Source organism: Prinia subflava, chromosome 4, assembly GCF_021018805.1.
Source record: "Prinia subflava isolate CZ2003 ecotype Zambia chromosome 4, Cam_Psub_1.2, whole genome shotgun sequence".
NCBI lineage: Eukaryota > Metazoa > Chordata > Aves > Passeriformes > Cisticolidae > Prinia > Prinia subflava.
The window spans coordinates 9,219,535-9,245,248 of record NC_086250.1 but is presented as its reverse complement, the minus strand read 5'-3'; the positions used below and the strand labels follow the sequence as shown (position 1 = coordinate 9,245,248).

General features: G+C 46.0%; 1 protein-coding gene across 1 annotated transcript; it reads right to left on the bottom strand.

Moving 5' to 3' along the window:
* Window positions 1–7,469: 7,469 nt before the first annotated feature.
* NOBOX (NOBOX oogenesis homeobox) lies at window positions 7,470–22,612 on the bottom strand. The gene is made up of 8 exons (XM_063395386.1): window positions 21,785–22,612; window positions 21,303–21,409; window positions 21,067–21,185; window positions 20,055–20,188; window positions 13,930–14,203; window positions 13,138–13,445; window positions 10,823–11,127; window positions 7,470–10,271 (listed from the first exon to the last, which is right to left on the bottom strand). Exons 1-8 carry the CDS (start codon window positions 22,461–22,463, stop codon window positions 10,245–10,247), a joined length of 1,953 nt encoding a protein of 650 aa, XP_063251456.1. The 5' UTR covers window positions 22,464–22,612; the 3' UTR covers window positions 7,470–10,244.
* Between the last annotated feature and the right edge of the window lie 3,102 nt (window positions 22,613–25,714).

Sequence of the window (25,714 nt, the reverse complement as noted above, 5' to 3'; positions counted from 1 at the left end):
TGGTGGCCCATTAGTAGCCAAGGCCTTTACAGAGGAAAACAATGCACAGTTCCTCTGGGTTTTTATGTCTTGGTGAATGAGAGTGTTTTGTTCTAGGACTTAATTATGGAAAAGGAAACAAAACTAAAGGTTTTAGTTTTGTTTGTTTGCCCCCAAAAATGGGGCAGGAAAGGTGAGCAATAAGCAAACACTACTTGGCAGGTTATTCTCATCAAGGACTGTTAATCCCACATGCCAAGGTCCCCTACACAGAGTGAGCTGCTCTTCCTTGTGGGGGCCAGCCTTGCTCCACCCTTGGTTTGGCACTGCAAGTAGGAAAAGCTGATGTTTGCTGCCACCAGCTCCCTTTCCTGAGCCTGTCAGTGCATCTCGTGAGCTGCCACCTCTGTTTTTCCAGCTCTGCAGAGTGACACAAGTGGCCACATCCCTTCCCAGAACAGCGAGCCTCTTGCTCACTGCTGATGACACCTCCTCACTCGGGCCAGCTGGAAAAGCTCCCATCTCACTCCTGGGAAAGAGTCCTATTAAACAGTGTAGGTTTTCCTTCTATAAGTGCTTTGTTTTACAGTATAAGTGACATTTATCTGTAAAATTAGCCCTGCAGCTGTACCTAGCAGTTCCTCCCTGCTTTTTGTGGTTGGACTCTGTTGTCAGCACGTCATTGTTTTCAGAGTCCAAGTGTCTGGGCTAAGACTTTCTCTCCTGCCTTCCTCGAGGTGAGTGGAGGATTTCTTTTTGTATGTGCTGAAGTATCTTTGGTTACTGCCAAAAATTGTTCGAGCAGAAAAGTGTTGTTTTGCCTGTACTTTAAAAAAAAAAAAAAAAAAAAAAAAAAAAAAAAAAAAGGCATCAGCTATTTAACTTGAAGCTCAGCCTCTGTTTTGGGAGCAGTGCCTGAGAGCTGTGGATGGTTTCTGCCTTTTGTTAGAAAGGTGCCTATGGCTTTTTAGAAAGGAAAAGTCATGGAAGTGTGAGCTTCTGGGAGACATCTTCATCTATACAGTCCTGATAGACCAGGAGGGGAAGTCACTAAAATACCTGGGCACCTAAGCTTGTCCTTAGGACTAACAGGCAAAGCTCAAGAGCTTTGCCTACACTTAGCCCCCAGGCCCCTGGAATGTGCAGATACTCATCGGGCTCTGCCTGGGAACAGGAGCTGTTCCCTAATGCAAAACAAATTTCCGGAGCCTGGTCAGAGCTGAGTTGAGTGGCTCCTGCCTCAGGCTTGCCCCCAGGAGGAGATGCCCTCACCTGCCTCCCTGGGAAGGTCTCCCTGTGTAGGAAGGTGCTTCCTGGATGTTATGGACAGCTATGGACTTGCCTGGAGGATGGGATGTGGTGTGGGTGCTCCAGAGGCAAATTTTCTCAAGGACATGGCAGGATGAAGGGCATTTGATAGAGCAGATTCCCCCCAGAGCCCCTTGTCTGCCCAGGGAATGCATTTCCCTCACCCATCCCTCTAGATGGGCACCCAAATTCCTTCTTCATATGCAATCAGTGGAGGAGACCAGGCATTTTTTCCTTTTCCACAAGGCTCTGGTTCACCTGGGTGCCCTGCACGCCTCTGCAATCAGCTTTGTGTGGGGGAACACAGACTCTTCTGGAGGGACACTGATGAGCTACAAACCTGAAAGCACCAGAGCTGGCACAGCCCAACAAGCAGCCAGGCTACTGACACATGTCCTGAGGTGCCAGTCTCTCAGGCACTCCTGGAAGTTGCCCTCTGCCCCTGGACAACACCCTGTGGATTTGCTGGTTTCATCTGGATTTGCCCATTTTTTCTTCTGCCACCCCCGGGCTTGTGAAACACGAAGAGAATGGATGTAGCAAGATTTAAAGGAGGGATTTGTCTTTAAGGGGAGTGTGGGAACACGAGGTTGCAAGTGAAGAAAACATGAAAGGCAGTCCTGGTCTGTCTCTAACCTGTCTTTACCTCTTCCAGTTGTCCCAGTCTCTCCTGGCTGGGAGACACCCGGTGCCCAGGCATTGCCCCAGAGCAGGGTGCCTTGTTCTGGGGGTTTTGCAGCTAAGGCCATCAAGGAATACAGGTTTTAGGGATCTTACTGGAATCCCAAGTGCATCTCCATCTCAGGAGATGCATCTGCTGTGCCAAGCTTACTGTTCAGGTTTCAGGTGACCTGGTAAGGCAGCCTGGAAGCTTTCTCTGTAGTCAGCCCTCCTGGTTAACTGGTTCACATCAGTTCTCTCAGCTTGATACCAAACACTCCACAGCAGCTTCCCAGAGTGGTAAAACTCTCGTTTTTCCACAGAAAAATGCAAAATCCCATGGTAACCAGTGACCCCTATCTTCGTGCCAATCCCTAGAGCTACCAAGAAGTGACAGAGCCATCCCAGAAATCCTGGGAGAGAGCCTCAGCCATGGTAACCTAAAGGGGATGACTAGGGGCTGAGGGAACCACATTCTTCTTACACTCCTATTCCCCTTTTTGGCAATATTTTAAAATACAGCAGTACATCATTCCCTGTGTTTGCTAGGAACGGCATGGAAAGCTTTATCAGGTGTCCTGTGCTGGGACCTGGAGCAGGATGTGCTGGCAACAACGTGGGACTTAGATCAGAGGACAATAACCTGAAGACAGGGGCTTAGAAAGTAAGGGAAGGGAGAAAATAGGAGAGGGTCAGTGCTAGAAACCGAGCAGAGAGGGCAAATGCAGAGCACAGATATGAGGATAAAAGTGAGGGAAAACAGCAAGTTGTGGGGAACAACGGGAACAGGTAATATTTGGGAGAAAATGTAATGGTCTGGGCATACAGGAGGTCAGACAAAGTGTAAAATATATGAAGGGCTCTCCCAGCTTGAAATTCTGGCACCACTAAAGGATCCAGCAAGTGGTTCTTTGGTTTAGATGATGATATCAAGGATTCACAACTTTCTGATGGTCAATATGTGGCAGCAAAACCCCACACCACAAATTTTTCCATTTATTGAAAAGTAGAAAACCAAAAAACCCAAAATCAAAACCCAAACAAAATCACCAAAAAAACTCAGACAGAAGCAGAGCACAAGTGAGATTAAGATGCATTTTCAGGTGATGCTGGCATGAAGAGGAACCTGCATTACAGTAAAGATCTGCAAGATCCTTCTGGCAGGATCTTGAAGGCTCTATGGAACAAATCCAGGAATCCAAGGAAGAGATAAAACAGTTCTGTGATGAAGGTACATTGATGTTGTCCTGCTTCAGGCCCAAAGTGATGTGAGGCAAGTCAGAGGTTCCTGAGGTAAAAATAGTCTTTACTTACCAGATCAAATGTGCACAGGCACAAAAAGAGGCCGAATAGTACAAAAAGAAGTTGTGCCTTCCTAACAGCCTTTCCTAATTTTTGAATTATAGACTAATTTTCTGCATTTTTTGAAGTGAAACATTTACACTTTTCAAAGTGCTGTTTTATCCTCTAAAAAGTGACTGTGTTAGGGCTTACTGTCACTGCCTGCTCCATGGAAAGTCTCTAAGTTGGGTTTTGTTTGCTGCCTGCCAGCTCTGTTCCAAGCAGGATATTTTCCATTTTGCACGCAACTACCAGTAAAAAAACTCCCAGAGAATTCCACACGTGCCTCTGCACCTCTCCAGATAACAGCTCCTTTTTATGTCAGTGCAACTATGCTGTAGCTAATTTTGTGCAAATACCTGTGAGGCCAAAAGGTGCTCCTGAACCAGAAGCTTAATTTAGTCAATGCTGTGTGTGGGCTCAAGAGTTCCTCACTCTTTTTCCCCTGGCAACGTTAGATTTTGCAGATCCAAGAAGTTAAACAAACAGTTCTTATTTTAGTCTTTTATTCAGCAGCATCACATTTATACAGTCACTTTTCACAGCAGGATAGGGAATTCCCTCTTTTCTTCCTCTTCCTCATCCTTTTCTTAATTTTTTTTTCTGTGCTTACAGTCCCTGAACTGGGGCAGGATGGAGGGTGTTGATCCAGCACTTCATTGACCAAGAGTTTTGCCCACGGGAGGAGTCCTGCTACCAGCCTGGAACCTGCTCAGGCTCCATAGCAAACACTCCTAAAAACAGCTTTCACTAAAGCCAAGCCTGCTGAAAATGACATTGCCAAAACCAGCACAAAGATTCTTTAAATCTCTGTAGGACTTGGCAAACTTCCTTTGGCCTGGAGGGCAGCACCTCTGTGCTCTGTGTTTTCACAGATGCAGTCACCTTCTGCACATGCCAGAGGTGCTGCTGGAGACCCTCTGGCTCACAGCAGCCAAGCAGAGGAAAGATGTCACAGCAGTCTGCACCCACACCTCTACAGAATCCCAGGATGGCTCAGGCTCGAAGGGACCACAGTGGTGTCACCTGGTCCCACCTCCCTGCTCCAGCAGGGCCATCCCAGAGCACAGGGCACAGGATTGTGTCCAGAGGGGTCTGGAATATGCCCAGGGAGGAGACTCTGCTCCCTCTCTGGACAGTCTGTTCTGGGCTCGGTCCCTGCCCAGGGAAGAAGTTCTGCCTCATGTCCAGGTGGAACCTCCTGGGCATCAGTCCCTGCCCGTTCCTCTGGTGCCATTGCTGGGCCCCAGGGAGCAGAGCCTGGGCCCTGCTTGGAGCCCTCCCTGCACACAGGGACACCCAGGGATGAGGGCCCCTCTCAGCTGGGGCTGCTCTCCAGGCTGGGCAGCCCCAGCTCCCTCAGCCTTTCCCTGTCAGAGATGCTCCAGGCCCTGAATCATCTCTGCAGCCTGCGCTGGCCCTGCTCCAGGAGCTCCCTGTCCCTCCTGTCCTGGTGATTCCAGAGCTGGACACAGCTCTCCAGATGTGTCTCACATGGCTGGGCAGAGGGGCAGGATCTCACTCCCTGACCTGCTCTTCCCAATGCACCCCGGGCTGAATCTCCTGTCCACCCACCCAGGGAGGCTCAGTGTAGCTCAGCCTTGGGGTACAAACAATTTCATTGCACAAGGAATTGTCCTCCATTCCTAATTTGTATTCTCTATGACCAGCCCCACACTGCCCACTTCACCTCACTTTTCCACATTCACCCAGCTGCTTCTGAGCCACAGTAGAGAGAGATACACATTCCTTCAATTGCTCACTCTTCCCCAAGGGAGAGGCTCTCCCGTGGGAACAGCTCAGCACAACAGGGCAAGTCACACTTATAGGGAGGCAGGGAGAGGGGATTCCCTTTCCGTTTCCTCCCTTCGTGCAGACAGAGTTTAAAACAGTGTTTATAATCAGGGGAATGACTCAGGAAAGCAGCGCTGGCAAGGGTGGGGAGCCTAATTTGAGAAAGAAAAAATAAATAAAAGGCAATGACTTTTGCTTTATGATACATTGGCTGATACTCAGCCATCAGTACACAAAGGGCTTTTCTTCCTGAGCCATTAGCTAAATGAATCAGCAGAGATTTCCAGCGGAGCGTTTCCCCCGAGTCCCATCTCCTGTTCTGCGCAGGCTGGGAAAGCACAGGGTATCCCTCTGCCACTGCAGGGACAAACAGGACACAAACAGGAAGGTGCCTTTTCAAAATGTGAGGTTACTGTAAAAATAAATCATGACTCTTCTGCGGACAACAGCAAACACAAATTATGGGAAATATTTTCAGCCTTTGCCGTTGCAAAGGGAGCGACTGTAAACAGCCCAGCTGGCACAGCAGGCTGACGCCGGGTGTGGGATGGCTCACAGCCCTGCAGCTCCAAGGCTGCCCAGCATTCCCAGTGTTCCCAGTGCTGTGCTGAGGAGAGGACAACCCCATGTGCTCCCCGGGGCTCTGCTCCAACCAGCCCAGCACGCCCAGACTTGGGGTGGGGATCCCCTCATGGGGTCTCCAAATTACCTTAATTTCAATTCCTTCATTCCCGACAGAGGCTGAATGATGCAGCTGTCCAGAAGTCATTGGAGCACCTTCCCTAAGGAGACAGGCTGGTGAAGTTGGGGCTGTAGAGAAGGGATGGTTGGTGTGTGGACACCTCACAGAACCTTCCAGTAGCTGAAGGACCTACAGGGAAGCTGGCGGAGGACTTTTCACCAGGAACTGTAGTGAAAGGGTAAAGAGAATGGCTTCACACTGACAGAGAGTGTGTTTAGATGGGATATCATGAAGAAATTGTTCTCTGAGGGTGCTGAGGCCCTGGCACAGGGTGCCCAAAGAAGCTGTGACTGCCCCATCCCTGGCAGTGTTCAAGGCCAGGCTGAATGGGGCTCTGAGCAACCTGGGATGGTGAAAGGTGTCCCTGCCCATGGCAGGGGGTTGGAACAAGCTGATCTCCACGATCCCTTCTGACACAAACTCTTCCATGTTTCTGTGATTCTAAGGCTCCAGGCACTAGGAAGGTTTGGGCACCTTCTGGGGCCTTGTGTGCTGCAAGGAAGAGGCTCTGCCCAAGCCCTCAGGCAGGCAGGTGGGACTGACACGGGAACACACAGGTCTGCCTCCCCCCATTCCCAAAAAAGAGCAAAAAAAGAAAACCATACCCAACTTCCCAAAGCAGCTGCGTTGAGAAGAAGTGGCCACGTGACTTCCCTGCTGAAGGTGAGAAAGGCAAGGATGAAACCATCTTCCCCCAGAAGAAAAGGAGATTGGTTCCCCTCCCCAAAAATATGGAGAGGCTTTTATCTGTCACAGCAGGGAGTGCTAGGGGATCTGGGTTCCCTCTGTGCCCCAGCACCAGAAGGTGAGATGGCCCCAAAAGGCACTCTGCTCCAAATCCCTGAAAACAACCAAGGGACAAACTTCTCCACCTCATTTAAAGTACTGTAAAAATCTGCAATGAGCACAGAGGGCACAGGAAGTATCCCAAGAGGATGGCTTTTAATCTGTAAATAACTGGAACTTTTAAACTCCTGGCTATTTACAGCTGCCTTGCTGTAAAATCAAACACTTCTCAACAGTTCTTTTCTCCAGCAACACCCCTTAGGAGACAGCTATCACTGCCCTGGGTTCTGGAGAGCCCTGCCTTGATGTCCAAAATTAACCACCCCCTTTTGCTGATGGATCAGGCAGACGTGGGATGTGGGACACACAAGAAGATCAAGGAATGCGTCCCTGAAGTTGGTTTGATGACTGAGCCATGCAGGCTCACCTGGCAGAGCTGGCAGATGCATTATCAGTGCTGAAGCTGTGATTATCATTAGGCTAAATGAGCTCTCACAGGTGTTTCCATGCTCAGCACTTACCTATGAAGATGGAGGGCACTGGCAGGTGACTGATTTGAGTCTGGTTTGTTTTGTGGGGGGTTTAATGTGTTCTGCTTAGTACAGCTGCGTGAAGGGAAATCAACATTTATTACCCAGCAACAGATGATTGTCTCATCTGATTTGTAGCAATCTTCATAAATGCAAAAAATTATTCCTGCTGTAGAACTGAATTAATGCTGATACTTTCTAATTTATCCCACCTCACAAAAACTAAGAGGCATGTAAGAAAAGCTTCTCTTGTTTACTAAAACTGAAGAGTTAACTCACATGAGTTCATGTACTCTCATCACATAAAACAGGACTTGTTTGTAGAAAATAGTGTCTTTTTGCTGGCAAAGGCACACAGAAAAAGATTAATATAACAAATTCACATGGTTACACTTCAGCTATTTAAGTAGCAGAAGTTTAAAAAATAATTATGCTAAAATATGCAAATAGGGGATGGACACACACATATGTGCAATGTCAGCTGAACAGCTACACTTTGGGCAATTGTATAAAACCTCACCGTGCTTTTCTTCTCTGAAAATAAGTTTGTGATAACATTCTCACTCCCATTTCCAGTCTTCCAGCCATGGTACTGCATAAGTCCAACAGAAATACAACCACAATCTGCCCTGTCAACTCAAAAAAACCCCCAGCAACACCTGACAACACACAGGGCTTTCTCTGTTTGCACCAAGTCTGACTCACTTCAAAATCCTGACTGCTTGGCACTTCCAGTTCAAATGACAACAGACAGGAAAAACAATTCTCCACACTTCAAAGGAGGTGCCAGTCAGGCAGCCCTGGAATTTGGAATTTTGATCCTGCCCACCCTAACAAAATGAGCATTCTTGAGACTTAACATGAAAACAGAATAGGTCATGAAAGCACCCATGGTGACTTGTCAAACTCACACTAATTCCAGTACAAATTGCAGCAGAGAGAACAGCACGAGGAGCCTGGAATGCTGGGACTCCAAGATACCAGTGCAGCACGGATTGCAGGTGCAACAGGGAGGGTCACATGAGGATGGAAGGCTCTGCACCTTGGTGGGACACCTGCCACATGGTCAAGAGCTATCACTGCTTCTGCCAGAGGGAAAAAAATCCTGCCTCTGGTTAACCCTGGTTTGGCTCCAAAGCCAGCAGGAGCACAAAGAGGATGAATCTGGCCATCCATGTACCCACCCTTTCCTCCTCTTTCTGACAGCAAAGAAATCCCAGTTCAAAACTCCAAGCCCAACTGAACCTGGCAAGTTTAACGTATAAACATGGAAATAAAATCGGACCATTCCCAGAAAAGTTCATGTTTTACCCAAAAGCTTAAATGCAAAAGATTGGACATTTCAAAACATTTCACTGTGCTCATTTACTCCCCAAACCTTATGAGACTGCAGCACATAAAACTCAGTGCTCAGTGTCCCATTTGGATTGGGAATGCTGTTGGCAGATGATGCGAGCTGGGGTGGGGACTCTGCCACCAGACCACATCCCAAAAGCCTATTGCTATAAATGTGCATTTCTCAAAAAGCACACTAAATTATTTTCTTTATCATTCTATCAGAAGGGGCAGGCAGAGCTGAACAAGCTGGCATGCTGTTGGTTTTGTACTCTTTGAAACCCGGAAAGGCTGGTTTGGGATCCAGGCAAGATTCCCAGCCAGCCCTCACTATGACGAATTTGTCACGACCAACAGCTTTCAGAGTGACTTGTAATTGCAATGAAAACTCCTATTCACACCTCTTGGAAATATTGGTTTAGGCTGTTCAGCTGAGGATGAGTGAAACAAGTGTGAACTAATGCACATTCCCAACTATTCTCAGCTTATTACAGGCAAGAATTAACTTCTGCTGTAGGAAATGGAAATTCGGGAATAGCCACACAAAGCTGTAGACTCAAAATCTGTCCCTGTCTATACTGCTTAGTCTTTCAGCAGTGTTCAGCCACTGCCAGACATAAACCAGTGTTCTACAGAAGAAGAAAAAGAAGGGAGTTGCAGCATCCAGCTCCTGGCAGACACTGCATGGCCAGACTGCAGAGGAACTAAAACAGAAGACCTGGTAATGCCTAATTTCAAAAGGTACAAGAAGGGCACCCACATCACAGTACATGTAAAAATGATTTGGGCATTGCCTGTGTCTAAAAGCCAGTGGAAAGACTTAGGGTTAAACACAGGAAATAACAAAGGAAATGCACATCCCTCTTCCTCCAACACGATGGTCTTACCTCACAACAACACAGCCTGACATCCATTTTAGCCACTCGTTTTATGCATCCTACACATCCAGGTGGTTACAGCTCCTCTGGGAAGCACAATTCCTAGGGACTGCAGCTCTCAAGAGTGAACAATCCCTTCACTGGAGTCCTCTGCTCCTGCTGCTGACCACTGATTTTACAGACACATTTCATCTGTTTCCCAGGCAAAGCAGGAGCTGAGACGATCAAGCCAAATTCAAACAGATCAATTCAAATGTGATACTAAAGCAATTAATAATAGACAGGGATCTGGCTACACTGCCAGCATTTATAGTTACAGTCTTGCTGCTGTTTATTGTTATAGTTTTACAATGAAAATAATTTCTTTAGAAGTAATTCAAGGCTAGCAAACACTAAATCACTGGTGGACTTCCAACAACACTTCTTTTGCTGTCTTGGAGTCCCTAAAATCAGGTGTAGTTGCTGGAGTTTCTCCTCCTATTTTGCACGTATCTTATTCCTCTTGATTCCTCTCTCCCTGTATTCCAGGAGAGCAGACAGACCTTCTGACACTTGCACTCTCTAGAATTTTCACCCATGGGACTCTGGTTCCCAGATCAGCTCTTTCTTGTCTGAGGGCTGGTCAAGATTAGAATTTGTTAAGGATAAAGTCAGGAGAATTGCAGAAAAAATAAAACAAAACAAAACCAAAAACAAAAGAGCAGGAACTTTTGAGTGAAATAGCCCTGCTTCTTTCTTCAGCAAGAAAATAATCATGGCAACAAGAAAAAAAATACAACCAAAAAAAGAAATTAAAAAGTGCATCTGTTGCAAAAAATATTAATCTCTCCTTTTTTGACTCTTCTTATTTTGCAGTTTTAAAAAGCAATTCTTCCTCTTCCTTTTTTTTTCTCAGAATGCAGCATCAGTCATTAGTTTCTGAAAAAAAACCCCAAACAGATTAATAAGAAAATGTGACAAAATACCTTGAATTTTTCAAATGTTTTACATCTCAAAATTAGAAACACACTCCCCACACAGACACCCTTCCAAAGAATATTTATGGCATATGACACCTTTCAACAATTTTAGAGTAAGGTAATTCTGCTTCCAAGATAAAAACCCTCTCTTCCCCCTCTCCCTCCTTGGTGAAGTTCTGCCTTGAAGAGAGGTGTTTATGCCTCTGGAAGTCTTAGAAATAATCAGTTCTGTGTAGCCATACAGCTCACAGCAGATGATGTCTGAGGAAACATGGAACTTTGCCATCTATTTTACTGACTTTTCTGTCTCCATTTCCAAAAACAGATGGATCTAAGAACTAGATATAGGATAGGTATAGGATCATGGGAGCTGTCTCAGGCAGCAGCTCACAAAAAAACCCAAATAATGCCACAGTTTTCATCCTGCATTCAGGGGAGCTACTGCTGTCTTGGGAACTCTTTCCTTCCCCCCCACTTCTTCTCCAAGAAAACAATCAACTGGTTACCAACAGCAGTCTCTCCTTTCTTCCTGCTGCTCTCTATGTCCTCTTTTTCAGCGAGTGCTGCCAACTCTGGCTCCGTTTGGTGGCTCTGGAAGGAACTTTGCTCTAGTGATGTCAGTCCCTTTTGTTTTCCAGCCTGTGGCATGGATTCCAGCACTGTTCCATTGGGCACTTGAAGGAGACACGGCTCTGGGAAGTACTGTCTTTCTGCCGTGCTAGAAAAAGACATTTGGGAATGCAGCTGATTGGACAAAGGCGCTCCCTGCATGTAGACATCACTCCAGGACACAGCTGGATAGGCAGGCATGTCTGCTGAGGGAAAAGCCACCAAGAAAAGAAGAATAATGAAAATAATGGAAGCATGTCTATGTACAAGATGTGTGTTGTGCTCAGTGCAAACCCAGCATTGCAGTGCAGCAATCACCACACACATCAAGGATCACTGCTCTGTACACTGCAGTGTATTTAACCAAAGCATGGCTCTTTGGAAAAAAAGCTTAGGAAGTTCATAGCATTGTTATAATCTAAAAAACCTCTGTGCCACTCAGCACTGACCCTGAGTGTATGTAATGATAGTACAGACACCCCCGATTTTTTTCCAGTCCCATTTTCCAAGTTAGCTCTGCCAGACACAAGAGGGATGCTTAATCTTCACTTCTATTTATAAAAGATGCAAACCAGGAAACAGGAATGTTCTGTTAATTAATATCCATAATTCAACTAAGCTGCTCACTTGCTTATGTGCTGATGTAAGACTCACAGGTGTGTCTGGACTGACAGACTGGTTTCCAGCCCTGCGCTTTGGGAATCCTGGAATATTTCAGGAAGAAATTCCTCCCTTATGAGGGTGGTAAAACACTGGAACTCAGAGGAGTTGTGGCTGGCTCATCCCTGGAAGTGTTCAAGACCAGGCTGGATGGGCCTGGTCTAATGGAAGGTGTCCCTGTCCACAGCAGAGATGGGAACTGGATGAGCTTTAAGGTCCCTTCCAAACCAAGCCATTCCAGCATTCCATGATTCTGTGAACTTGGTCATCCCCACTGCATAAGAGGAAAACCATTCACTGCTGATTGTGCTCTGGACAGAAGTATGGAGTAAGAGAACATCAACTCTGCCTCTGTTCCTTCAGCAGCCTTCCAACTTCACCAGCTTGCACCTTTACACACCCCTTGATGCTCATACAACATGCCCCAAGGAATGCAACACACACTTGGGCATCAAGCTAGAAAAACTAATTTGATGCAGTCTGGGGCACAGCCCTCTCATTATTTCTGGCAATTCAGACTGAAAAATCACAGAAAATAACAATTATGCCTTGGAACCAGAGCAGGGAGCAGGGCCAAGTGTGTTAGACAGCATGGGTGCTGCCAACCTGTCCTGCACAATGTCAGCTGTGAAAAGTGGGGACAGGAGCCAGCTTGCAGCCTGATATGAGTCAGACTTCCCTCCCTGACAAGGTCCACAGAACTGGTACAAAAACAGCAGCTAAAACTGTGGGCTAAAACTCTTTGTTCTCTCATGTCATAAGACAAGGGATGGAGCATTTGGAGTGTGACCTTAATTTAACAAACCTGTCAGTCCAAATGAATTAACTACAACAGTTTGTCATTTGATTATTCTTGGGCATGAATAACTTCAAAATACAAAGCCCAGACACAAAACAAGGAGATCAACAATGCCATTTTTACTAGGTTTATTTTTGTTGGGTTTTTTTTGGGTTTTTTTCCAGAAAATTATGCTGGAGTGCCTTTATTTCAGTGCTGTTGCAAATTCAAGTCAGAGGAAGAATCTATGTCCATACTCTGTTGGCTCCTGTCTCTCTCTCTTCTTTTGCACTACCCTAAGATGCATAACATGATTTCAAAGTGGTTTCTGCAGAAGTCAAACAGTGAGAAGGCTCTTTTTCCTCACTGTCTCCAACTATCCCATCTGCTGTGGCACCTTTTCCACTTTGTACCCTTGACTCCCACCACATGCAACAAAAGAATGTTCATGTACACAACAGGACACTCCTGGAAAAGAAAAGTTACTTCTCCAGTCCAGACAAAACCTCTGCACTGACACAGTCACATTTAACACTCTTCCTGATGTGTGCAGTCTGGGTCATAACTTTTGATTCAAATGAACAGGTCACTCAGCACTTTTACAAAAGTCAAGCTTACAAGGAAATCAAGTGAAAAAAAGATGGGCACATCTATAGATTTGTGTAGGCATGTGGAGGTTCCTTCTTTCTGTCATAGTCATCAGTGATCATGCTGAACATTTCAGGGTATTATTTAGTTACTCCAGAGGAGTGGGACACCAAAATATTTCATAAATTACCTGAAATGCCACTTGGCTGCTGTGACATGAGCAGTCCCACTGTGTGGTTTTGTTCATAGTCTTGTGTGGCTCCATAGGTTATGGCTCCACTGTCACCAGGTAAGTCAGGGAAAGCTGGATGGGACTCCAGGGATGCTGAAGGAGGAAGGTGGTCACTGGAGAACATATTGCTGCCCAGGTGACCTTGGTGACAGAACTGGGAGAGCTGATAGATTCCCCCCTGGCTGCTGTACTGACAGTATTCAGCCTCCAGGTTCTCTGCAGGCTCCAGCTGCTCCGGGTAAGGGCAGGAAATTGGAGAACTGAAGCTGCAGAGAGCAAGGAGAGAGGCAACCCAGAGATTAATGGAGAGTCAACAGCTATACCAACCTGTCCAATTAACAGCTCTTTTATTGCCAACCCTTCCTCCCAAATGTCAGCCACAGGACAAGGGCAACAAAAGCCACTTGAGCGAAGCGCTTTCACAGCAGGCTTCTTGAACAATGGGTATTAGTGGGGATTATCTTCCCACTCTCCAAAGCTTGGAACACCCTCACTTTCACTTGAGAGGCATGCAATTCTGAGAGCACTCTGAGTACAGGTAGCACCTGTCTCATAGCAGGCGCCACATCCTATTATGCAGATCATACAGCTTTTCATACTCCCTTTAAAGGATACTGTCACACGTGCACCTCACTTTCCATTAATGCTCCCACCTAATTCCTCACCCCCTGTCCCACATTCACCCTCCCAAGGCTTCTCCCAGGGGCCGCTTTTTTCATCTCCCTCAAGGACACTCTCATGTGCTCCTACCCTTGGCTCTGGACGTCGTAGGAGAAGGCTTCCCCGGAGCCATTCTCCTGGCTGGCCAAGCTGCACTCGCTGCTGGCCGTGTCCAGCATCAGGGGAACAAGGTGGCTGTGGGGCTGGAAGGGCACGCCGAGCGCCAGCCCGGCCCTGCGGATGGGAGGCGGGCTGGGGAAGCTTGGGAAGCGCTCCACGCCGCTGGAACTGAGGTGCAGCTGCTGCAGAGCTTTGCTCTGAGCTTGTGCTTCACAGGGTGCCACCATTCCTGCCACCGAGGAGGCTGTGAAGGAAACGGGGAGACTGTCACACTGGGAATCTGCAGCACTGCAGAGGGAATGGCAAGAGGAGCAGGACAGAAAAGCAAGATGGCAGTGAAAGAGCAGACGCTAATTGATGGGAATAAAAATAAATGAGTACCAGCACTGCTGTGGAGAAGCAAAAGGGAGTAGAAGCAAGCTCTGTGGAACACAGGATGATGTTTATTGGTTAAATAAAATTACCTTTGTGATTTCAGTCTCTGCATACTATCTTTATCCAGCTCTCAAGAAGGCAGCCAAATGAAGCAAAGTACTTCTTGGAAAAGAGCCAGGAACAATCCCCCAGTCATCTTCCATTTCTACTGTCCTCTGGGAGGAGTGAGCTGCACAGATCACCCTTTTGAAAAAATGAACTGTGCTTTGAAAGAAATAAAGCTGTGCTTTTACAAATCCACTGCCTAGACTGCTTTGAAACACATTTTCACTCCTGCCTCTGATGAGTCATGCCAAAAACAAAAATCAAAAAAGTAGAGATAGCAGCTGAAGGTCCTTGGGAAAAAGAAGATGGGAGATGGAAAAGGAAACCAACACCTTTTGGTTGCTAGAATCTTGTTTGGTGACCTGTCTCCTCAGTCACAGCTGGAAAAGGAGAGGGGAACAGCTTCCTACAGAACAGCCTCTGTGGAAAGAGGACAGTAGAGGAAATTAAAGGTCAGAATCAGGTATGCTGGTGATCCAGAGTAACAACTATACATGAATCTCAAGAAGCTTGGGCATGGGACAAGAAAATGAGTTTCTCTCTTATTATGGCAATTAGCAAATGGTTTCTCTCTTCACAAATGTAGCCATTACATGCAGGAAGCTGTAATGATTTCTCCAGTCTAGCTAGGCTGAACCAGCACAAGGATGAGGAAGAGAAGAGAAAATATCACCAGCTGCTCAGGCAAAGCTCTCCCACATGGCAAAACTTCCAGGGAAAGTCTGCAGCTGCACTTCACCCTTGCAGGCACAGAGAGTAACATCAAATGCACTCCACCAGGTGTGGCTCAAAGGCCTCAGACACAAACCTAAACATAAAAATGGCACAAGTATTAGCAGCCTTTAGAGAATTCTGGAATGCATGTCCATAGAGTTGAGGAGGAGTTTTCATTTCAACACTCTGCAGCACTGTTTCTCAGATTCCTCAGTGTGCTGGGCAGTTTTGTGCCTCTTACTGCATCTTCCCAAATTTGTGCCTCTTATCGCATTTTCTGGTTTTTTCCAACTCTCTGCAGCCATGGAGAGAAGAAGGAATCACAATGTTTCAATAGAAACTTTTCAGGTTTTCAATAGTCCTGATTTTGGGCTCAGTCAGAAAACTGAAGCAAGATCTAGGATGGCATCTCTAAAGCATTCACATGCGCAGGCAGTTATTAGAGTTTTATTTTTCTTGTTTGAACACACGATTTATCCATGCCAGGCAGCATCTCTGATGTACCTGTCACATTCCAGGTTTTTGGCTTAGCCATAGATGAACCTGAAGATCTCTTCTGATTTTTTTAAACCCTTCTTTAGCACTGGTTCTCCTGACCATTGTGCCCCACAACGTTCCCACAAACCTTATGGAATAGCAGCCATGGGGGACACAACTTACCTGAAAAGCAGTCTATATCCAGGTAAAGCTTCAGTTCAATAATGACAGCAGAAGGAGCTGTTCTGCAGATGGCCCTGCTCTTCCTCAGGATGAACACAAGCAGCCCAGGAAATCACTTCTAAGCCCACCTTCATACCTACTAAGAATTATTATTTTTTAAAAAAATATTTGCAATGCTTAGTGCAGATAATCTTTGTGGATCATGGAAATAGGACCCCCAGGCAATGAGACTGTGAGACAGCACCCTTGATCTCCAAAGAGCTGGTTCAGCCTTTTCTAAAGTCACCTGTGCTTCTCTGCCCTTTCAAAGAGACACTGAAATTGTGTCTTCTAAATAAAGTCACAAATGCTGTAAGAAGAAACAATTCCCAGAGAAGCTACCTCTGCTGAATCTGACATATCTACAGAAGATTCCAGAGTTGTTCCATGAAGAATTCTGACCCCTGGCTTGAGATAATACTGCCATTGTACAATTCTGTGTTTCTTCCTGACACTGATGGAGAGAGAGAGAGCCTCAGAAGGCTTTCCAGGGAACACGGGAATGTAACAATGGGATTTTTATTTCTTGCTTCCATTACTTCTGGGTTCTCAGTCCGTGAGACAACCTTGGGAATTTTCGGAGAGCAATTTAATAATTTACAGCTTCAGATCTCTGAATCAATCCTGGTACTACACTCGACTTCACTCTAGAATGGTTATTCTGTTTCAAGCCTTGACTGGAGCATCACAGGCCATCACAAAGCTTTTCACAGATTCGTCCTTGTCTTGAAATGATGAGAAAACATATTTGTTCAAAATTTGTTTGAAAGCCAGAGTCCTACAAGTGAAGTCATGGGAGCTTGTCATTTATTTAATGTTCTTTGACAGACCATATCCAACTTCATCCAATTGCTCCCAAGATTTCCATTAGAATCCCATCTCTGCCAGTGAATTTAATCACCTTGCTATTGGCTTAAGAGTTACCTGCACAGGCTGAGCTCCTGACAGGTGTCCTCAACAAGGCAGATGCATGAAACAAAGCATTTCCTGCAAAAGCACCAGTGGGGCACAAAAATCTCTGCCACAAACCAGAGGCACAGAAAGGAACTTTTCTTTGTAATAGGTTAACTCTGAAGAAAACATAAGCCAGTGAATCACAGATATATATGTATCAGTAAGAAATCTCAGGAGACCAAGAAAAGCTTCAAATAATTGCCAGTGTCAAAAAAACCCACATTAATTTCCATCATGCTGTCTAGAAAAAGCAAAAACAACAACAACAAAAACCAAAACATTTCTAAGATCAAAGCAAACTCAAAATTGAAGTTTTGAGGCACAAAAGGCTCTTATGGCAAGTAGTGTGGCTACTATATCCAAATCAGAAGCCCTAACTGCCAGCAAGGTAACACATCTCAAATACAACTCACTGACATTTTTAATCAGCTTGTTTGGAGAACTGGTAAAAACAGTGGGACATTAAAAAAAAAAACAAACCCACAAACGAATAGACAGTTAGAAGTATTGGGTAGAGAAAGGAAAACCAATGGAAATTGCAGCACTGAACACTCTGTAAAGGTCTTGGGTAATAGGTCACACTGTTCTCATGTATTTAAATAATTTTCTTGTCCTGCTGAAAGTGGTTAAAAAGGAAAGCACCTGAACAGCCACTCCAGCAGGTCACACTCTGTGAGCCCAGCTGCACCACAATGCACAGATCACAGAGGCTTTTGCTGAAACCATCCATGAGCTGTTTCCACAAGGGACACTACTAAGCAATTTGTTTTGCCTTGTAAATAGTTAACCTTTTTTATTATTCTGTTTCCTCTTTTGTTTTGCTCCTGTTAATTTGGATTTTATCCTGTCCAAGTTTTGTCTCCTTCATCTTCTGAGACATCCTTTTAAAGAAAACAGGAGGTCCATGGATGGCACTATTTCCAGGCAAGCTCTTTTTCTGAACAAGGATGCTGAACGTATTCAAAGTTACATTGGCTTTGATTTTCCTTCTGTTTCATTTTTTGCTTTCATTCTTAAAGAGAAGAAGCCGGACTTTGCAATGGTAAACAACAACAAAAAAATCAAGTTTCATTCCCCATAGCTGTGTTATCCTGCATCTAGGAAGGCAAAACTGCAACTGGAGCTTTCCAGGTGATTGTACCGTGCAGATCTCTCTTCTACAAGGACTCTCTACATGTAATATCAGTCTTTTCCCTCAGAGAGGACACTTGCCCTTTTTCTTCCTTACACATTGCACCAAGAATTCAGATGGGACTCTTCTTTCCTATCAGAAAGAACTGCTTGTGTTTTCCACATGGAGAGCTGCATCCCAGTATGCAGATCCCCCAGAAAGAAATAGCTCAATGCAAGCAGAGTACAAGATCATGTCCCTGAATGAAACTTTATTTCTCTGACAGACATTATCTAACAGGGCAAATGGCTTCATACTGACAGAGAGTAGGTTTAGGTTGGATATTAGAAGGAAGTTCTTCCCTGTGAGGCCCTGGCACAGGCCCAGAGAAGCTGTGGCTCCCCAGTCCCTGGAAGTGTCCAAGGCCAAGTTGGATGGGACTCTGAGGAACCTGGGATCATGGAAGGTGTCCCTGCCCATGGCAGGGAGGATAGAATGAGAAGATCTTTAAGGTCCCTTCCAACCCAAACCATTCTATGATTCCCTGATACTCTCTCCTGACCAAGGAGTGTGTCTGCAGAGGTACTTTAGGAACCAGGAGAGGTTCCTAAAGCACAGAAATCAGAGGGTATTTGGCTTGCTTCCTTTAAACGAATTGTTTCGCAAAGCCTTGGTTTCCATCCAATTAAATACAGGGCTCAACTGACTACACCACTTCATCACTCTGAAAGCAGTGAATTACTCAAACACTTTGACCATATTTACACTGTTGCAAGAAGTGGAAAAACTGAAACTAACTGAATTACAGTCCTATTGGTTAAAGAGGTCATTGGATTGACTAAACGAGCCCTTGCCTTGAGACAATGACAGGCAAATTTAAATGACAGAAGTACTAGATTAGGTTATAAATAAATTATCTCAATTACATACTTTTAGCAAAATACAAAGCATTCTAAGCTTATTGATGCATTCTTACAGTTGCTTTCCACGGTACTAAAATACCTTTAAGGTAAAAGCACTATTAAAATTTTTGAGTAATTCTTACAAAACGAATTGCAGGAACTGCCCTAAATACTGATATATTTAGAATACAAGGAGGGGATAGACATAATGGCATGAAATTCCAAAGAATTAATTACACTGGGAAGCAGGAAAACACACAGCAGTACCTACCACACATCAGCACATCTACAGCTTGAGATATCCGTCCCTAAGGAAGTGGTGGAGTCCTCATAACTTTGGAAATCTTTTCATATTGTGCCAACTTGGGAATACAAACGTATCTAGGAAATGCTTTAGGGAGCACCCCTGACTCTAGGGAATGCTCTTGGACTGCACACATCAATAAACAATTAGACAGATCCTCTCTCTTCATTGCCAACAATCTTTTAACACAGCTTGGGTAGAAAACTGGTTGAACAGCACACCCCACTGACCTAAAACTCCACTGCAACAGTGATTAAATTCAGCCCGTAGTTTTGGAACTCAGCTACTCTCACTGCCTCTTGCACAAAAGGGAAATCTGTCCTGCCTGGAGAAGCCAAGGAAGCCCCTCTGGCTGTTTTAAGGTGTGGAGTACCTGGTGGAGCTCTACAACACCAATAGTTCACAAAGTGCATCTTCCTTACACAGCTGACTTGGCTCAGGCTGTAGCCACTGTATTTCCATCTAAACCAGAATATGGGGACTGTGTATCTGCCATGGAGAACATCAGAACCAGTGCAACACTTCCCTCATCTTTTACAGCAACAAGACCAGGATGGGCATTCACAGCTTCTCTGTGCCAGTGCCTCACCACCCTTACAAGAAAGAATTTCTTCCTTCTATTAGCTAACCTAAATTTTTCCTCTTTCAGACTGAAGCCATTCCCTCTTGTCCCACCACTACTGTTCCTGATGAAAAGTCCCTCTGCACCTTCTTGTAGGCCCCTTCAGATACTAGAAAGCTCCTCTGAGGTCTCCACAAAACCTTTTCTCCTTCAGGCAGAACAGCCCCACCTTTCTCAGCCTGTGGAGCTACCTGGTTTGACTTTTTGCACTGATGGCATAAGGCTCTTTCCCAAAGCATTTGGGAACCTCCCAGCTCCACCAGCTAACGCTGCAGCTGTGCACAACACTCGTGCTGGCTGGGGTCTCACCTGAGGCAGAGGTGGGGGATGCAAGGTGTGTGCTGAACAGGCTGGAGGAGCTCCCAGCTCCAGGGTCTCCTCCCAGCACGGCAGGCTGGTCTCCAGCAGCACCAGGCAACAGAGGCACAGGCAGAGGAGGTGCCCTGCAGCAGACACAGAGGACAAGGCAGTGCATTATGACCAATCATGCACTCTTCTAACCAACAAGGGGCAGCAAGTGCAAAGGGAAAGCACTGGCTCACTACAAGTGAAAGGAATGCTGTATCAAAAGTCTTTGAGGAGACAGCCCCAGGTCACTTGTATGGGACTGGCAGCAGGAGTGCAATGAAGCAAGGTGCTCTCCAATCTTTAACTTCTCCTCTTCCACTTAATTTTTCCTCTTTTCATTTGGTTTTCTTCATAAGAAGACACTCACTCCAGACTACCATAAGTACATCCCTATGGAGATTGATTTCTCCCCTCACACATTCACCATCCCTTGAAAGACCATCTATCCTCTAACATATTCCCCTTCCCCCCATTAATGTCCTCTGCTCATTTATGCAAGGTGCTACCTTGTATTTCTTCAAAGAAGTCCATGACTTTCTAAGACTTATCTGAGCAAGCACCATTTCCATCACCAAGTGAAAATTCATGGAAATGGAAAGCAGTGGTGGGAGAACTGGGTTAAAAGAATCATCAAGCACACCCAAAGCACCAGGCCAATGCATTCATAGAAACTAAAAATAAAGAGATGATTCCATAAACTTTACCCTCTCATCCCTTGTTCTGTATATGACTTCAGACAGAGCAATTTCAATACTTTTATTTCAAAAATAATTTGATTAATCTGTGCTACAGGTTAATCAAAAGGGCTTTTTGGAATGTCCACCACAATTTGCCCAGAGATCTGACAGGTTACCTAGGTCCAACTCAATGCTCAGCTGTCCACTGTTTAAAGATAAAGGAGAAATGGCAAAAGGAAATATTTGATTCCTTAGGTATCAATTGTGGACAAATGACAAAACAGTAAGTTACTCACCCATAACCCTCTGACCCAAAGGGGACTGACAGAGCTGATGATGCTGGATACTTTTTGTTGCCTTTTACACTCAACTTCTGCAGTTTCCGCCACTTTGCCCTGCGATTCTGAAACCAGACCTTAAAAATGGGAAGAAAGGAATGCATTCAGGGCTGAAACCATCTACACATGGGACACTGGCAATGTCCCAGTCCCTGCCCATCCCTTTTCTGCACAGAACCCACAGCAGGTATTACCAGGATACGCTGTGGTGTCACACCAACCACAGCTGCAATCTCCTTCCTCTTCTCACTGTCAGGATAGCGATCTTCCTGGAACATCCTCTCCAGCTCTTCTAGCTGCTCTACAAATGATGCATTGTCCAAAGAGAGAGAGAGAGATAGGAAGTATGTGACAGGAAAATAAGAAAAAAAATTAACAAAAGAGGGAAGCATAAAAAAATAAACATTACTACTATACATGAGTAACATAAAAGATTTTTTCTAAATAAACTACAAAAATAAACAAAAATCTTATTTTGCTGTTTCAAAAGCAAAGAGCATTACTAGTGATGCTTCAAAAGGAAGACACTCAGCAACCTTTATTAGTGGAAGTCTTCACACATCTAGTGGTGTGACGTGCAGTGCAGTATCAGAGCAGATCAGCACAGGAAAGGGAACACCAAGTGCCACTGGCACTGCCAATGTCACTGTGTGCCAGTGTGTGCCCTGGGATCTACCTGCACTATAGAAGGTGCGGGGCTTCTTCTTGACAGGTAAGTATTTTTCTCTCCTGGCCACATCACGGCTGCCTCTGGACTCCAGGACTGTAGAGCTCTTGTAGGAATTCTGAGCTGCAGGACTGGCTGGAGCACCTCCGGATCGGTGAGGGGCCGGGCCGTTCTCCTCCTGCCTGCAGGGAGCTCCAGCCACTCCACTGGATGCTTGCTTGGTTTCTTCCTTCTTTGCCTCCATTTCTGTCCCAGCAGGGCAGTAACTCTCAGAGTGCTCCAGTGACCCTGACTGACCCGCAGGCTCCTGTGCTAATCCAACCTTCGCGTCCCTGCAGAAATCCGATGGTTGCCCAAACGCCGAGGCAAAGCCGTGCTGGCCATCAACGACAACGGAGCCTTGGGAAGACGACCCAGCTGCCTGCAGGGTGCTGGATCCCCCATCTTCTTCCACCTCCTTTACAGAGCTGCTCCTGTCTTCTATTCCCAAGTCATCCTCAACTTTTTCTTGTCTGGCTGTGCCTGGGAATGCAGGTAGCACACTGCTCCCTGCACCGTGGCTAACAGCATCAGCATCCACCACAAAGTGCTCTGCATGCAGCAGCGTGTTCTCCTTCTCATCCTGGCTCTCTACAAGGCAAAAATGGGAAAAAAAGTGCCATACCCTAAGCTCACCCCACATGCCCATTGCCTAGGCTGGATGTAGCTGGATTGAGAGTTTCAGTTATGGGGGAAGGAAAAGCCCCACACAACAAAACCCAACTGTGACAAGAACCAGAGAGCTCAAAATAAAGACAGGTGCTGCCAGGAAAGCAACAGCAAAGAACCCGACATGGTCAATATTCAATCGTGTGATGAGAAAAGCCTCATTTTAAAAGCAAACTGTAAACTACAGAAGAGAGTAATTCCAGACACAGAGAATAATTCCAGACACAGAGAATAAAGGGAAGCTTGCATATTACAAATACAGCAGGGGGAAAACAGCCCCAGGGATAACACAGGTCTCTGGAACAAGCAACAGAACAAAAATCAATGACGTGGCAAGATCCTGTCACCTTATTAAAATGAGCAAAAGAAAGACAGAAGCAAAATTCTGGTCTACTGTGTGTGTCAGCAGGGATTACCTGACAAACGTCATCACGTTTTTATTTTATTATAGAGTTCTATCTTACCAAAGCCGGCCAAACAATAAAACATTAATTGTACAAACTTCTAATAACTGCCTTAAATTATTTCTCTGCAGCTTCAGCCACACTTCTGAGTAACAGACTTACAAGACAGAAAGTGAAATAGAGGGATAAGGACAAAATTAGGTGCAGAAGTCCAACTAAGTTTAACAAAACCCACAAAGTGTATTACAATAAGAGAGACTGAATAGTAGAAGACAGGTCAGAAAGAACACAGTAAGAGAAATAATTAAAGTAGGCAACAGAATAATACACAGGCTTTATACTTTCCCAGCTGGCCCACAAACAAAAATGTTCCAAAAACCTCCCAAGTGGCTCAGAACATGTGAGTCAGTGTGATTTCTGCTACTTGAAATTTTTTAAAAGTGATTATTTCATAATAGGAAGTAGAATAATAAACTCAAACCCATGTATCTGCCTCTATCTAGAGAGAAGAAATTTTGAGCACTGTTGGCACCATTTCAATAGCATGTGACAACAGAGAAACTTGAGTTTTTAGCTTTTTCTTTTTTAGTTTAATTCTTTGGGGAAAAAGATTAAATAATTTCATTTCACTGTGCTCTGCTTCTAATATATATTAGTGCAATGCCAAAATAAAGGATTTGCTTCTGCCCCAATGTCTCTTATTGAAACAACTGTTAATCAAGGAGGAGCCTCACAATTCCAAGCAGACAAGAGAAACTTCATAGAAGTATGAGGGGATGGCAGGCTGCTCCAAGAGCATCTAATTTGCTTTTTTACAGGATTAAGAGAATCAAATTAGTTGCAGGGAAAAGAAACAGAAGCAGGAAAGTATGCAGCTATAATAATTTCATCATGCTAAGCAACAGCAAGTTTCCACTGCAGTTAAATAAGATGAAATATCCTGATGGGAAGGGTCAAGAACTCAATGAGGCAGAAGATGTCTCTGGTCTATACAATTCCTTTTTCCACCATCCTCCTGGTTGCATCTGAGCTTATCTAGCTCATTATGTGGGGAAAAAAAATAGTATTTTCACCTGATTTGAGCAGGGTTTTTACTTGTTTCTATGCGAACCCCAGTATGTGTTTACATCACAAAATAAATGTCCAAGTCTTATGTGAGTACCTTGTATCTGTAGCAGAAATGGGCACCTGGGAGTTTAATATTCTTTAGAGAAATAGTCCTCCAAGTGAAAGCAGACTGCTGTGCTTTATTTCTAGAACAGATAGCAAAGACCTCACAACCATTTGGGACTGACAAGGAAAAGAGCTGAAATGAAAACCAAGTTTGGACAGAAAGATGGGCCTCCCTGGTAACAGAGGTTATAAAACCACTCCTTTCTCCCATCATTCCAGACCAGACTGAACATAACTTTGCCCCACTTTCAGACAAACTGAATGTTAAGCAGAAGGGATTTTAACCAAGTAGGAACATCAGGGACAGCTAGTTTGGAACACTTGCACTTGCAGGAAGCCAAGCCCCCTTTCCATCTCACCACCACCTCCTTAGACTTTCCTCGGAACACGCCAACCACCTGAACTGCAAGGTTTTTAGGGTTGTTTGGGGCATTTGGTACAAAGCCACCTGAACACACACACAAGGCAGGGTAAAAGAAATGGCTTTAGAGGTCCCTCCACAAAAGGAGGAGGAAATCTGGACCGCGGGGGAAGGTGCAAATGAGAAAGCCCGAGGCAGCAGCAGCCCCTCGGTGTGACACAAAGGAAAGACCCCTGCCCGCTACCCTCGGCCAGGTGCTTTTACAGGCGACACGAGGGCCGAGGAACCCATCGTGGGGCCAGGACCCGGCGGGCTGAGGGAGGCTAATGAGCGCGCAGACACCATCGCCGAGTATGATTATCCTCCCCCGGGGCTGCTCATTAGGCTCATTGCCGGGTGCCTCCCCCGGTCATTAACGCGAGCCGGCATCACTCATCCCCCTGTCCTCATCCATACCCTTACCACAGCCCATTCCCGGCTCTCCGGCCGCCCGGTGCTCCTCGCCCGGCCCGTCCATGCCGCTCCTCGGCGGCCCCGCTGCGGCCCGGCCCGGTTAATGCCCCGCCCGGCGGCGCGTCCTGCCCGGCCCGGCCCGGCCCGGCCCGGCCGCCTCATCAAGGGCACCTGCGGCGGGGGAGGCCGCCCTGCCCCACACGGGCCCTGCTCCCCACACGGAGGGACGGGAGCGCTCCAGGCTCGGTGAGGAAAATGGTCCCCGCCAGGAGCTGGCCGAAATACAGCCGTGTGGACCTCGGTGTTACAAAACTCGCCCACCCCTGGGTGAGGGAACCTCGTTGTCTGCACTGCTAGACCCAGTCCTGGGCTCCTCAGTACCAGAAGGACAAGGAGCTACTGGAGAGGGTCCAGCAGAAGGAAACAAAGATGATTGAGGGGTCTGGAGTGTTACAAGGAGAGACTGCAGGGGCGGGACCTGTTCTGGCTGCGGAAGACTGAGAGGAAATCTCATAATCCATATAAATATCTCTAAAGGGGTACCATGAGGATGGTGCCAGCCTCGTTGTAGTGGTGACCAGTGACAGGACGAGGAGCAATGGCCATGAACTAAAACACAAAAAGTTTAATCTCAACATGAGGAAGAACTTTTTTTCCACAGAGCGTGGCAGAGCACTGGAACAGCTGCCCAAGGTGGGAAGGGAGTCTCCTTCTCTGGGGCCATTCCAAACTTACCTGGACATGTTCCTGTGCCACCTGCTCTGGGTGACCCTGACTAGAGCATCTCTAGAGGCACCTCCCAACCCTAAGGATTCTGTGATTCTGTTCTTTCCCTGTGGC

Bases quoted from the DNA above. Each gene is read 5' to 3' on its own strand.
- NOBOX (XM_063395386.1), bottom strand. From the start codon at position 22,463: ATGGGCATGTGGGGTGAGCTTAGGGTATGGCACTTTTTTTCCCATTTT. The intron at 20,189-21,066 runs GTGAGTAACTTA...TGTCTGCTGCAG, and splicing joins TTTGGGTCAGAGGGTTATGG to GGCACCTCCTCTGCCTGTGC. The intron at 11,128-13,137 runs GTAATTTATGAA...CTTTTCCCTCAG, and splicing joins GCAGCCAAGTGGCATTTCAG to CAGACATGCCTGCCTATCCA.